Here is a 14843-nt window from a genome sequence, read left to right as displayed (position 1 = left end):
GAACTGTAAATGGATCCTTTAGATTTAACAATTTCTTGACCAAATTGAGTTATAGGTCATGAGGATGAACAAATGCAATACTGTGAGAAGCCTTACATAGCTGGAAAGAACAAAGGGTCTTAGCAAAAATCAATGAAATATTGAACAACACTTGATACGTGGATTTTTCTCCTCTAGAAACCTTGTTCAAAGTTCTCTGAATGTTGAAAACATGAAAGGATGATTTAACACTTATTAGACCCCTAAATTGAGTGAAGAAAAAATGTGTCTAGGCTTAGAAGGAATGGAAAAAGACAAAACTACCCCTCTAAAAATAACTGAGGTGCCTTTAAAGGAGAGGCTTCACTAAAATGAGCATAATTTTATACTCCGGGCTTTTAATTAGGCAAACTTGGTGACATTATAAAGAGGGATCAAAGACCTTTAATTTGATAGGTAATTGGCTACCTAACTCTTTTTGTACTGAAAGATATAAACGTTTGAAGTTGACCCAAAACTTAAAATTGGTAGGTGACTTTTAAGAACCTCTCTTTAGCTTTTTCCGAAGTTCGAGGCATTACATTTACATTTTTTTACTCTTTTAACTTCTATACTATGTCGTTTTGGAATTATTTTGAAGACTTTAATTGATTCCTAAGACGACCCCTAACCTCTCTCATTCACTCTCGAAATTCTCTCTCAAGTATAGTTCTTCCCAAAGAAAGTCAGGGTTCCAAGTATTTCAAGTTTCCATTCAATATTTCAAGTGAGGATTTCTAACAAGGTATGTGGGAAATTCATTAATGGATATTTCTCCACCTATTAAGTCCCAAAGAAACCTCGATTTATCATTTTTATTGTTCCCAAATTCTAGTGTTTCATGATTTTCTCATGGTTTCAAATAATTTAAAGTTTATTCATCATGATTGATCTTATTACGCATCATATGTTCATAATAAAACGTTTTTAATGATATTTTTGTGCACTCATGCTATGCAAGTATTTTATGATCATTAATTAAGCTATGTTGATATGCAAGCATTATGGTAGGAATGATTTTATGAATCAAGGATGCTTTCAAAAATTATCATCAAGTTTCTATTAAATATGATGTTTCTGATTGAAGTACATCTCATTATGAAAGACTATCATGATTAGAGGTGGAAAAATGGGTAATTTACGTAGATGTCCACTCATATTTACCCATTTAAATGGGTTGGGTACCCAACTCATTTAAAAATAAGTAAAAATGAATAATACTCATATTACCTATTTAAAAGTGGATAGTTAAATCGATAAAATGGGTAAAAGATGTTCATTCATAATAAAAAAAAATAATGACCAAAGGTTGGGTGGTAAAAAGGCTTTTTAAAAAATTAATTTTTTAAACGTTTTTTGGGATAGGAGACGTGGGGCTGGTAGGGGTGGGGTGGTAAAAAACTTTTTAATGACGAAAATTTTAAAAAAAATTGTGGAGGGGAGGGGGGAGGGGGGGCTAGTAGGGGATGAGGATCGAAGAAAAGACTTTTTAAATTTTTTTAAATAAAAAATATATTATTTTTTTACATTTTTGGGGGATGAAGGGTGAGTGAGAAGGTCAGGGGTGGGGTGGTAAAATATTAATTTTTTTATAAAAATAGTTAATTTGTTTACATTTTCTTTTGAAATAGAGGGGGACGCTAGTGGGGGGCACAGGGGTTGGGTGATAAAAAAAAGTCTTTTAAAAAATAATATTTTTCAAAAAATCAAACTAAGCATTTTTTACATTTTCTTGGAATAGGAGGAATGAGGATGGAGTGATAAAAAAAAATTAAAAAAGATTTTTGTTTTTAAAGTCTCTGACAATATTTCTATCATAATATGGGTACCCAAATTTACTTATATTATTCATTAGATACCTCACTTTTATTCTTTTAAAATGTGAATCGAATCCATTTTTATTGAACTCGTTTTCAATCTACTCATATTCGACTCAACTTGCTCGTTTGTCACTCCTAATCACGATTTAGATGTTTTTAATTAAAGTATCTCATATGTGTGAAATTTTGATATAAAAGAGTTATTCTTGTGACTCTGAGATTATGTATCAAATGATTCGATATTATTAGATTCGTACCATTTCATAAATTTTGAATATGAATATGATTATGCATGTTTTTTCTTTTGGAGTTTACTTAGCACCAACTATGGCAATAACCCAAGTTCCAGAACTACATGTTCCGCAAAGACTTAGTCTTAATTAGATTTAGCTAGTGAATTTGCCTTATCTCAAGATTATGGTCCTTGCCTTGGCAAATACGATACTCTTTTTTTGGTGTCGAAGCAATTGACTGAAATACATGTTAATCACATAGATTATGTTGGTTAATGGTTTCTCCCATACACGATTATAATTTTCACGAGGATTGCATAACCTCATACTATGTATGCAAAATCAAATCATCAATTTCTACGTTATATTTACTTATTGCATTTTCCTGTACTTAGTACATTTCAAGTACTGACATGTCACAATCCAGAATACCCCAAAACATGACATGGAAATAGGATCTCGATTGATCCTAAACAAGCCACTTGACATAAATATGAAACTAAGATATCGACATAATAAAAATAAAGAGATAAAGTAGAATAAAAGTCTAATTACTTTAACAAAACTTTAATACTAAAACATAGTACAAAGGTTAAATGTGAAATCATACTAAATCTTACAACAAGCTTCTATTATAATATATGTGACTAGGACAAGCCCTAGCTCACAAAATAAGTAGGAAAATTGAAAAGATTAAAAGAATGTAGAACTGATAAATGTTCATGTCCTCAAATCACAAGGACTTACCAAACAGCTAAGCTCACATAAATCAGTCTACTAGCCACGGCCAAATGGAGGAACTTACTACTCCTAATTTACTTGAAATAGATTCAAGGTTAAGCTCCTAGTATTAGTAGGATACGATGAACTTAGTCCTAATAAAAAATGTTTTGCTTAGTCCCAACACAAAATTATATATATATATATATATATATATATATATATATATCATTAACTTTCTTTTAACATATCCTAATAAACTAAAAGATATTATTATTCCTTAACATTTTTTCCAAATTGAAGTAGGATACATATTTTTGCTAAAATATTTATTGACTTCAAAGATAAAATGAAAAAAGATTGACAATAACTTCATCAGCAATACTTTTGAAGACGTTATGCATGTTATATTTTAACCTTAAAATAAAGAATTCTATTAACCAAAGCTTATAATTTTTCAATTCTAAAAATACTAAGAAATAATATTTTAACTTTAAAATCAAGAATTATATTAACAAATACTTTAATCAATTTTTCAGTAAGCATTTTGACTCCCATTTATTAAAATCAAAACATGTCGCTCAACATAGTTCGTTAGTCTTTAGGTTACACTCAAAGCTTTCCTCGAATTTTACTAATAGGCCCTCAAAGATAAGGGAATATGTTAGGCTTTTTCTCGATTTCTACCATAAAGACTCATAACGGGTAACTTTTATCATGGATATTGCAATAATAAAGACAAATTATACATCTGCAGATCTTCTGAGTAGAGAAAATAAGAAAGAAGGCAAGGGTAAAGAGAGTGTCACATCACCTTCCTCGTATAAATTATATAGATATAGATCTGAACAGGATTAAATTAATACAAGTTATAGACTTACAGTACACTAATGCTTTAAAAAAATGGGATTGCATCAAAAAACTGTAATCGGTGATCCAACTGTTTTCCCTTTTTAACTTGTTTGGACAGAAAAGGCATTAGCTCTTCTTCGTAGTTAAGTTAGTCCTGCATGCTCTTCTTTGGATTCTTGCAGGTGCAAGTCAACCAGATCTTCCACTGCAGTTTCATGGGATGTTCATGCAAGGAAAATAAATATGGAAACAAGAAAATATAGTAGAATGCTACAGAATTTTATCATAGACGAGACTCACACAAGGGAGGCAACACATCTATATTGCCCTACATTGAAGCTGCTGTTCCTTTTGGGTTACTGGAACTCTTCTGAAAGTAGATTAACCGCAAAAACAAGATACATATTAAGGCGTGATGTAAAATGTGAAAAGCCGTGTGCCCACTGACATGGCCACAATATTGAGGCAAGTTAGTCAAATAATAAAGAAGCATTTCTCCGACACCAAATGTATTCAGCATCATACTTCTACCTAAAACAGGTAATGGAAACAACGGAAAAATATTTTATCACAGCACATGATTAATTATACCACCAAATCCATAATCACAAAATCACAATGACAAAGATATCCTTTACAAGCCATCTTAGTATTAGTCCACGAAGAACTTACCTGTGATTCCAAGATCCTCTGACTGTCATTGTAGTACTGATTTGGATGGTTAACCCCGGCATCACAAGATGAGCCATGAACAGCTTCAAAGGTCAAAGTGCATGCCAACTGCACAATTTTACAATCACAACATATGAAATAAGGCGACACAAAGCAGTGATAATTCATCCTATTATACACCAACCTGGTAATGTCTATTTCGGACTTTGTCTATCACATCCTCCAGTGCTCGATTGCCTACTCTCATCCTGGTCAGAGCAGCTCTCAGATTCTCCTCACTGTTGAAGCAAATTTGGCAAGCCAATAAGGGAAAATTGAGCAATCTTTTCCAACACATTTGCCAAAAATCTGAGTAAATACTAGTCTACTACCTAGGTAAAGCTAATTGATAGTCTCCATCATCATATAGAGACAACAATAGGTCATCACATAAGGGAAAGGCACATCTTCTGTTTCTTTTACTGGTTCAATCTTTGAAACATAGAACAATTTGAAGATAATATCACTATCAAATTGCTGTTCTCTCTTCCTTACTAATAAACTTCACTTTCTGTCTCGACAGAACAACACAGAGACAATACACAACCATAAATAGTTTTGTTGGATGGTATAACATGCAAAAAGAATTTGTAAATATTAAAAGCAGGCAATCTATATTATCTTTCAGTTCATGCATAGAACTACGAGTTCAAAAGATAAATATGAATGTGCTATTAAAAAAGAAAAAAATGGAATCTCATAAAGGAATTAGAGATAAAAATAGAAAGTAAACAAACAAAATTCAAAGAGATTAAAGATAAAAGGAAATTTGGTGAAATTCGTGGTGTTAGAATATAACAGATATATACAATCCTACTTAGAATAGATATAGGAATAGGAATAGTACAGTGTCCTACTTAGAAAAGGATTGTATTGTAGCATCTTACTTGGAAAAGTGTCTATTTTTGTGTCTATAAATAGGGTCTCTCTATAATAATATAGAAACAACAATTCAATAATATTATTTTCCTATATTTCTTACATGGTATCAGAATCTCTACAATCTTAGTAAACAATTAAAGAGCTTCCACTGTAAGCGGGCGGCTCTGGCCAACAATTATGTTAGCAAAAGTTGGCTCACTGCCTCACCATGTATCTTTCCAACAATTATGTTAGCAAAATGGCTCACTGCCTCACCATGTATCTTTCCACTGACTATTTTCTCATATTTGATTTTAGTAAAGCATCGTCCCATCATTCTGGTAACTACTTTCTTATATCTAATTTGTAGCACTGTGCCACCTTTATGGTGACTACTTTTTCATATTTAATTTGTTTAGCACTGTGCCATCTTTCAGGTAACTACTTTTTTATAATTAATTTGTGTGGCACTGTGCCATCATTATCCTGACTATTTTCTCATGTCTAATTTGTGTAGAACGTTGACATCGTTCTAGTGACTACTTTATTCATATCCTATGTGTAGCACCATCCCATCCTTCTGGTAACTACTTTAGTACATCTGATTTGTGAACTGTCGTGCATCTATCCGAACTATTTTTCATATTTAATTTACCCATAGATATTTCCAAACTACCTTCTCATTACTGAGTTGCGTAGCATCGTCTTTTCGGTGACTCCTCAAATTTGATTATCATAGGGTTGTGACATTATTTCGATGCTACCCATATTATTTCTCTTTTTTCAATAGGGTGATGCCATCAAATCGACCTTTCCTGTATAATTTCTATTTTCTAGTTGGGCGTGTCATTATTCCGACCCTACCCATATAATTTTATTTCTTAGATTTTGATCACTTTCATCCATCAAATCTAATACTACAGCATATGAGCGTGTCCTGGACAAATTTTGGATGACTAGTTTTATATTGACTCATCTTCTTCTTTTTTTGAAATCTATTGATTCCAAAACGACCCATATACTTTATATTTGTGTGTTTGCAGGTTCGATTCCTGCTTGTTGCAAGTTGTTTTATTTTTCAAAATATAATCCGACTCTCTAAAATAATAATAATCTGTTATTTTCTATATATTAATTAAGCAATTATAATAATTAATAAATTTGTTATTTTTAAATTGTTATTTATTAAAATAATTATTAATTAGTGATTTAAAATATTAAATATATAAAAATGAATATATAATCAATTATTGATTCTACTCTATGTTCTTATGTCTCATTGCTATCATTACTTTGGTAAAAACTAAAAAGTATTTTTTAAAAACTATTTGTTCACTTTTACACATTTTGATTTTAAAATTTTTGGAGCATTCATTCCACACAAAAAAAAAAAGTAATTCACTAATATAATGTAGTTTGACTCAATAAAAATTTTGCTGCATCCATTTTTCAAAAATGAAAACTACTTATGACTTGGACACCCTTCCTGAAATTCCTGGCTACGCCACTGGTCTAACCCTTCATAAGACTTCAACACTCAAAAGGTATTAACTACAACTGCTCATTACAGGAATCAAGAATTTAGTATCTAATCGAGGAGATAAGATTTTTCTTTACTTGGGGAAAGGTATTGGAGCTGGAAATTACACCTTTTCTAAACCTTGATATTGATTAAGCTCTCCTCAGCTTCCTGTATGGTTTCAATTCTATTTAACATGGATTAAGGATTTAATTGCTGTTCTTTTTCTTCTTGGCACTCAGTGAAGCACACAAGCAAGAATAATCCAAACTCACACTGGGAAGGCCTACAATTCAAGCAAAATGCTTGCTCCCAGAACTATCAACTAGGTTGCAAAGTTGATACAATAGGTTTTTCTCTCTTTTTCTTTTGGTAGGAATTGGACTTCCTAGAAACTTACAACTATGCATTAACCCATACAACTTCCTAAAAACCTAGATGTCCAAAAAAATTGTAAGCAAATTGCAGGATAATAAGAAGTTGTGCTTAATCAATGACAGCCTGGAAGACCTCATTTTCTCATCATGTTGCATCAAGAACATGCTACAGCCTACACATCATGCAGATGGAAGCAAAAACATGAAAAATCACTCATCAGAGATGAAAGAAGCTATTATAAATTGTCTCAAAGCAAAAACATGAAAGTTAATTTGTCTCAAAGCTTCAGGAATTAACATGCGTGATGAGCGTCTCATGTTTTATAAAAGCAACAATTGCTCACTTCAGTGAACAAGATCAAATGCAACGGCAGATCAGTCTGACCTGAAATGACGATATGGACAGCCATGGTGATCTCCAACTCCAGGAGTTGATGATATAATCTTTTGACAAGAATAAGGTGTGTAATCCTGCACTCTTGCAAGAAAGCAATACGGATTGTTTAGAAATCAAAGGGAGAAAAGAATGCAAAATCTCTACCAAAAATAGAACAGCACAAGATGTAGAAACATTCTCTCTTTTTTTCACTCTTTTCACCTATCAGCAGAATCTTGAAACTATTCCAATGTTCTATGCTTACTCGTGGGCATACAAAGGAACAGAGAACTCGAAAGAAGACAGACAAAAGTCATTTTCTTCTGCTTTTTTCCTTCCTAAAAGAGAACAGAAGTGAGCTGATATCCAGAACTAGAAGAATTTGTTCTTGTATTTTATTCTCTTGGTGTTTCAGACATTAGAGCTCTTTTTGGTGTGTTGCATTTGTTGTTTTTTTTAGCAAGACACTTCTCAGTTATAATACAGAATAGAATGTTCCAACTTCCATCACAACTATGGAGTACCAAATGCATAGACATTCTCACAAACTCTACATTTTCTGCAATGCGACTTCAAATAAGTTACTTACCGTTCTCTTTCCTTCTTTCCCATAGTTGTGTCTTATGCTGTATGCATATTCTTTTTCAAATCTTTCAGCACCAACCTACAAGAAAAAATTATGCACTTAATTTTCCAGAGAAAATGAACACATCTGAGACCACCTACTTCAGAAGGTGGAAGCCATATCATCTGACAGCGTTTCTTATCATCTGTTCACAGTCTACTCTCTCCTTATCAATAGTGGTAAATCTATTTCTAGCTAAGACACAAGTATAGCATGTACAAGGAAAACTGGGCAACTCTTCTCCAAGGTGCTTCTTGTCTCGAATAGCTTGCTCATGTTTGGACTTGTTCAGTCCATTACATCCGACAGAGGAGAACACTTGCTATGTATAAAAAAATAAAAACATAGATCATTAAATTCTACTTACTTTTCGGGAGAACTCAGCTCTCCAGAATGCAAGGGCATCATCCAACTTCAATCCAACACCCTACAAATAAAGCAAAACACTGTCAAAGAATGAACAGTGAAGAATTGATTCTTACGATCGCTCACTGAGAGAACCTCAAACTAATACTTGTGTTCTTGTAGATATCCATGTGCTTCAACCAAAGAATTTGTAACTCTAAACAAATCATTGACAAGAGAGCCCTAATAGAACAAAAGAAAACTTCAATCCTCTTTTCTTCATTTTTTTTCTCTCAACTTACTTTCTTTCTTGAATAAACTGTAGGATAAAAATTGTTCTATACCACTAAGCCTATTTCCTACTTTTTAAAAGCAATTACTTCTTAACCTCATCCAGAACCATTTCTTTGACCACCTTCTAGCTTTTGTAAATCCTTTTACTTTTTATTCTTCACATCTCTCTCTCTGGAAGGCATATATTTAACCAGAATCCTTGAATGCATAGTTTGTGTTTAGCATTTTATGAATCATCCATTTCTATTATGTCATGTGTAATAGCTAGCATGTGTTGTTCAATAACAAAGAAAGTCTATTGGAGCATTCCTATTTGCAGAAAATTTCTAAATTCAGTTGTATTGAGTTTCCTTTTTGTATAAACAATTGGAAACAATATATAGTTATAAATAGCCCCAATCCCCCTCCCCAAAACCAATAAAGAGAGAGGAACGACTGCATGAATACGATTCAACATCGATTAATCACCTAGAAGGAAAGTTTGTGATTTATTTTGGTGTAAACGAAGACAAAAATGATGATGGATTGCTATACAGCGGAATAAAATATGTGAATGCTCGGAGCAATGAAGTTCCATTAATCCTGTTATCACATCTAGAAAAACAGTTCAATTTTTTTAGGCAAAATCCCCATCAACCCTCTGATAATATAACCTTGAGAAATAGACCAAGTTGCATCCTCCCTCCATGCTTCAGATGATGATCCTCTTGTAGCTGCAATAAATCATAAACCATGGTGAAGGCGAACTTTTTGGAAAAGAAGGTGTAGTACCAAAACATCATAACTGCTTAAAAGTACTACAACAATTAAGAGATAACATGACAGTAAACCCTAAAAGGAACATACGATGTTAATGAACTTAGTTTCTTGATCAACTTCTAACCTTTTCGAAAAGATGACCCATACATAGAGGGAATGAACTCTTAGCAATCTGGTCAATGTCTTTTAGTGATATTTCTGCATGTTCTCTCGGCTGAAACAAAGGTTGGATTAGTCAAGTGAATGCAACAAGAACGTTACAACAGCACCAGTAGATGATAATAAAGGAGCTCTAAATCACCTGGTTATAATCAGGACCCAGGTAACTTGTGGATAAGGCTTCAATAATCTAACATATTTAAGGGAAATTAGGTTTAGACATTAAGGAACATAAACAATCTTTGAGTGCAACTTCAAAACTAGCTCAATACTCACAGGAACCAAACGGTCCTTCTCCTGTTCTCTGATCATAGAGGTCCATTTTCTGAAATCAGTAAACTGAAAATTCAAAAAATCTAATGATGGAACCTAAGTTTTAAATTAAAAGGAGTAAATAGATGAAATTCCAAAAGCAACATGCTAGATGAAATGTCAGATGAACTTGACAACACATTGTCAGCTTAATGAGTTCCTGATATAGAAGAAATCTGACCAATGACAAACGTGGTCTCTCTAAACCATCAACTCAGATATAAGAAAAGCAAGAGAAAATGAGAAACCTGACGCACAAAGTGGAAATGCACATGCTAATGACTAGAGGCTTACAAATAAAGCAGTAAGAAAATCAATTCTCTTTGTTGTCTGATATATTGTTTATTGTTGGATGAGAAGCTGAACGAATTTGTTCAGCGATCCAGTTTCTAATGTGATATGCTCCACTAATTTGAAGCACTGCAGTCGTTGCGAATCAAGTTCGGGAGGGATAATTTTCTTTTTACGACAAGAAATCAGCTTGAAACAAAGTTTAAAATAGTGAAAATAAGAGAAGTTACTTTCAATAATTGTTATTTTTTAAGATGTTGCTTATGTAAGAATGGGTATGCTCATCTTTCAATGAGGACCAAAACTGGGGCAACCAACCTGTTTGTCAGCACTAGTGCTTTCGAAAGATGACTCCGAAACTGTGTGATTACTAGTGAAACCACCTGCAAGAATAAGCTATGTCACAGGAATTGGTATATTGATATCAACATATTCATTTGGATGCTTCTTTGAGAAATATAGGAGAAATATATTATTGAAATTGTGTATCTACATTATTGCATTGAGACCCTATTTATAGACACTACATCGGACTCCTTTTTCAAATTAGGATTCCTATTCCTATGACTCTTTCTCCATTTAGGATTCCTATTCTTGTGTCTATTCTAAGTAGGATTTATATATTTATTCATATTCTAACAGCTTCCATAGAAATACAAAGAACTACCTGATTCATGGCGATATATGCATTCCCTTTTTGAATAAATACTCGTCGACCTGCCACAAGCTCTGGCACCTCCTCAAATGGAACCTTGAGTAATTAAAACCAAAATCATATAAGAGAAAGCTCAACCAGAACCTCATAAAGCAAAATCTTATTCAAACAAGATAAACAGAGTCCTTTTTTAAGCTTTATTTTCCTAGCATAATACAATTGACAACCTGTCTTATAGTTCCTACTAAGCCAATCATGACAAATGTTCAGCCACATCAAGAGGTCTACATCAAAATCGTAGCCACTTCTATTTCTTACAATCCCCAACAAGCATGCTGGTCAAACCAAAGAAGTTTCTTAAGCAAATTAATCTGTCGATTCATACACATGTAGCTATTAGGCAACAATTCTTTCGATTCTGAAATGGAAGTATGCAAGTATAATATGGTCAACGACATCTTTCTTTTGCACTCCTCTACATAGATGTTCATGCAGACCTATTGTTGTCTTGGCTGGTGTTGCTCAGGCTTAAGTATGGGTAAACTGATGCAGAACTAGATTTTAGGTTCTTCATTACATAAAATTTAGTATCCGGAGGTATGAATCTCAGAGTGGGTAAGGATGCTGGGGTACGGCGAATAAATTAGCATTATGACATTTATACATACGTATGGAATCAATTAACAGTTGCTGAGCTAAAACTAATAAATTTAATACATTATAAATATCTGATATTCTACTCATAAGAAATCTCAAGTATAGCAAGGTGTTCATACTTTATATGAATAGATGTCTACATTTCTTGAGATGTAACCAAAGTACCCAAAATAAGTTGACCGAATTTGGTGCGAATCCCACACCCAAAGCCTATCAGATCTACTTGGGTGCAACAGATATTTTAAAGGGGCCCAAGCTACATAGCTATTGGCTCCTTTATTACTTCCATTTTCTTTTACCAGGGGGGTTACGCATTGCAAAAGTCAAGAGCATACCTTGTAATAGATAGCATCAGCTGCAAATAATCAAAATCATGAAGTTAATGACTTAAATAGTATCAAAATAGACGCTCGCGATTGGAATTACAAAAGAGAAATACTACTTGTAATAGGTTGGCCTATGGCGCGTGCAACTTGGTTCAATTTTTCCTTTACACTCTGCATCATAAGCAAGATAGGCGTACGTAAAATATGCATCACCAATATATTGCCGAAGAGTAAAACTTCAATGTAGTGGTATTAAGAGAAGAAAAATCTTTTTAAAATATTTACCTCGTATTCAGCAATGGTTACAGCTTTGTATGGAAGATCAAAATCTGCCATTAGCGCTCTCTGCGTCCAAATTTATTATATTTCAAACAATAAGTATAAAGATGTTGTGAGAGGAAAAGAAAATGTGGCAAACCTGTTTTTCAGGAGGTTCATCGCGGAAACGGTAACGAAATAAGGTAGTTTCAATTGAAAGAAACCATTTTCTTAACTCCTCCCTAAAAGATTAAGTTATATCTATTAAAGAATGGATTGTTAGAATTATGGAAAATGGATAAAGGCAAAAAGATGGTACTCACGTCCTGCAATAAACAAGTCGCAAAACAAAATGTGAAATTATGTCCTTATTAAGGAGCTCAGATGAATGTTGATGCCTCATATTTGTTTTCCACAAATCCAACACCTAATTTTGAAAGCAGTAAGATGAATCCAATTGTAGAAGAAAGAAATAAAATATACTACTAAAATAGAGTTACCAATTTCTCCATTTCATCGGGTTTCTTTCCTCTAGACAAAGCATCTGAAATACCTTTAAGAACTGGATTGAATTAAGAAAAATAAAATTAGTAAGCGCAAAGAAAGGAAATGAGATCTGAAAGTTTATAGTGTGAGTACCTCGGAGGCGATCAATGGCGTAAAGCTCGAAATCTTCAAGACGGACTTCAAGTGGAGGGGCAGAGCGATAGAGAGGAAGTGTTGAACCGACGCCGGTCGATACCAAAGATTTTCGCTGCGATCTTACCGCTTCCATCCTTTCCTATCAGTTTCCTTAAACACAGTAACGCTATATGAGTATGGGTAAATGGGTCTAAGTACAAAATGGCGGGAAACATTTCCCTCCCCTTTCGGCCTCTAGGCCCATTCATTATTCTTTTTTTTCCAATTCTGTTTTCTTTCTTTTTTTTTATTATTCTTAAAAGTTTATTTTATATATTTTATTTGATTTCATGCAATCTTTTGTATTATCTAATTTTATCTGTATTTTAAATTTTTAAATTAAAGTAGAATTTATTGTTGAGTAAGGTTATAGACTTGCGTTTCCTTTTTATTTTAAGAGTGTCTGGTATAAAGGAAAATATTTTTTAATTTTCTCATGTTTGGTTGGGACAAAAGTTTTGGAAAATGTTTTTTCAAATCAACTCATTTTCCTCAAAATTAAGGTCCCTTCAAAAATTAAGGAAAACATTTTCCAAAACTCGTCTCCAGTTTTAAATTACATTTTTTGGGGGGAAACAACAATTTAAAAAAAATCATTTTTTAAAAAAAATCACCGACCCCCCCCCCCAACCCCACCCCTTCTCCAAAAAAATAATTTTGCTTTTTAAAAATATTTTCAACTTTAAATTTTTATTTTTAAACTCCTAACCCCCCCCCCCTACCCACCCTCCCACCCCCAACCCCTTAAAAAAATTAATATTATTTTTTAAAAATGCTATAAAGTTCAAATTTTTATTTTTTCACTCCCCCACCCCACCAACACCCCAAATAAAATTATTTTTAAAAAATATTTTCAATTTCATAAATTATTTTCTGCTCTAGTAAAAATAAAAGATGTCTCTCAAAAATATATTTCGTTCATAAATCAAACACTAAAAATTATTTTCGGAAATTTTTTTCTACTAACCAACCAAACATGAGAAAATAAGTTCAAAATCTACTTGTTTTCTAGAAAAACATTTTCCTTCATACCAAACACACCCTAAATCATATTTTATGTATGTTATTTGAAATTTGACATAAGAGTATTATGTGATTTTTTATTAAAAATAAAGGTAAAATACTCAAGTACCCCCTCAACTTATGCCGAAATTCCAGAGACACACTTATACTATACTAAGGTTTCATTACCCCCCTGAACTTATTTTATATGTAATTTTCTACCCCTTTTTAGCCTACGTGGCACTAGTTCGAAAAAAAAGTCAACCATCGTTGGGCCCACAAGATAGTGTCACGTAAGCTAAAAAGGGGTAAAAAATTATTTATAAAATAAGTTCAGGGGGGTAATAGGACCTTAGTATAGTATAAGTGTGTCTCTGAGATTTCGGGCATAGGTTGAGGGGGTACTTGGACATTATCCCTAAAAAAAATTAGAACTTAGGTTATATTTTGATTTTCATTTGTTTTATAATATCAATCTTTTTGTCAAACATGTATTTCATGATATTCATATAAATCTAAGCTTGTACTTTTAATTTTTATGATTAATTCAATTGAAATATACTAATTTGAAAAATATAAATCAATTATGTTTTGGTAATATTAGTTAAGAATATATGTTTATAATTGATATATTTTCAAAAGACAATATATATATCTTAAATATTTAATTTAATATCGTTTATATAGTTTCTTATTGTGTAATATAATATGTATCCAAACAGTACATGTGTAATACATTGTGGCAAACAAAAGTCGGTGTAATTACTAGGGTGTATAATTATTATCCTAATAATTATATAAATTACAATTACCAAGTAGCTTTCCAAACAAGCCCTAAAAGCCTTTGTGGTTGATATTTGAGGAAACTAAGCAATTTTCCTATAAATATAAATTAATTAAAAATATATACCCCTTTCATTGATGTCCCCTAAAAAATTATGATAGATGCCCAAGATACATACATACATACATATATATATATATATTATAAA

The 14843-nt window shown here is 32.5% G+C and overlaps 1 protein-coding gene across 1 annotated transcript; it reads right to left on the bottom strand.

The window, feature by feature from the left end:
- Positions 1 to 3585: 3585 nt before the first annotated feature.
- LOC101266715 (probable DNA primase large subunit) lies at positions 3586 to 12975 on the bottom strand. The gene is made up of 20 exons (XM_004237518.5): positions 12808 to 12975; positions 12669 to 12730; positions 12492 to 12595; positions 12329 to 12410; positions 12196 to 12255; positions 12027 to 12081; positions 11920 to 11939; positions 10940 to 11023; positions 10591 to 10655; positions 9946 to 9994; positions 9812 to 9859; positions 9635 to 9724; positions 9405 to 9464; positions 8480 to 8539; positions 8077 to 8151; positions 7497 to 7582; positions 4500 to 4593; positions 4316 to 4423; positions 3944 to 4013; positions 3586 to 3848 (listed from the first exon to the last, which is right to left on the bottom strand). The coding sequence occupies exons 1-19, from the start codon at positions 12941 to 12943 to the stop codon at positions 3972 to 3974; spliced, it is 1380 nt and encodes a 459-aa protein (XP_004237566.1). The 5' UTR covers positions 12944 to 12975; the 3' UTR covers positions 3586 to 3848; positions 3944 to 3971.
- Positions 12976 to 14843: the final 1868 nt, after the last annotated feature.

Source organism: Solanum lycopersicum, chromosome 4 (genome assembly GCF_036512215.1).
Source record: "Solanum lycopersicum chromosome 4, SLM_r2.1".
NCBI classification, from domain to species: domain Eukaryota; kingdom Viridiplantae; phylum Streptophyta; class Magnoliopsida; order Solanales; family Solanaceae; genus Solanum; species Solanum lycopersicum.
Note: the sequence above shows the minus strand (reverse complement) of the source record. Positions and strands in the feature narration are given on the sequence as shown.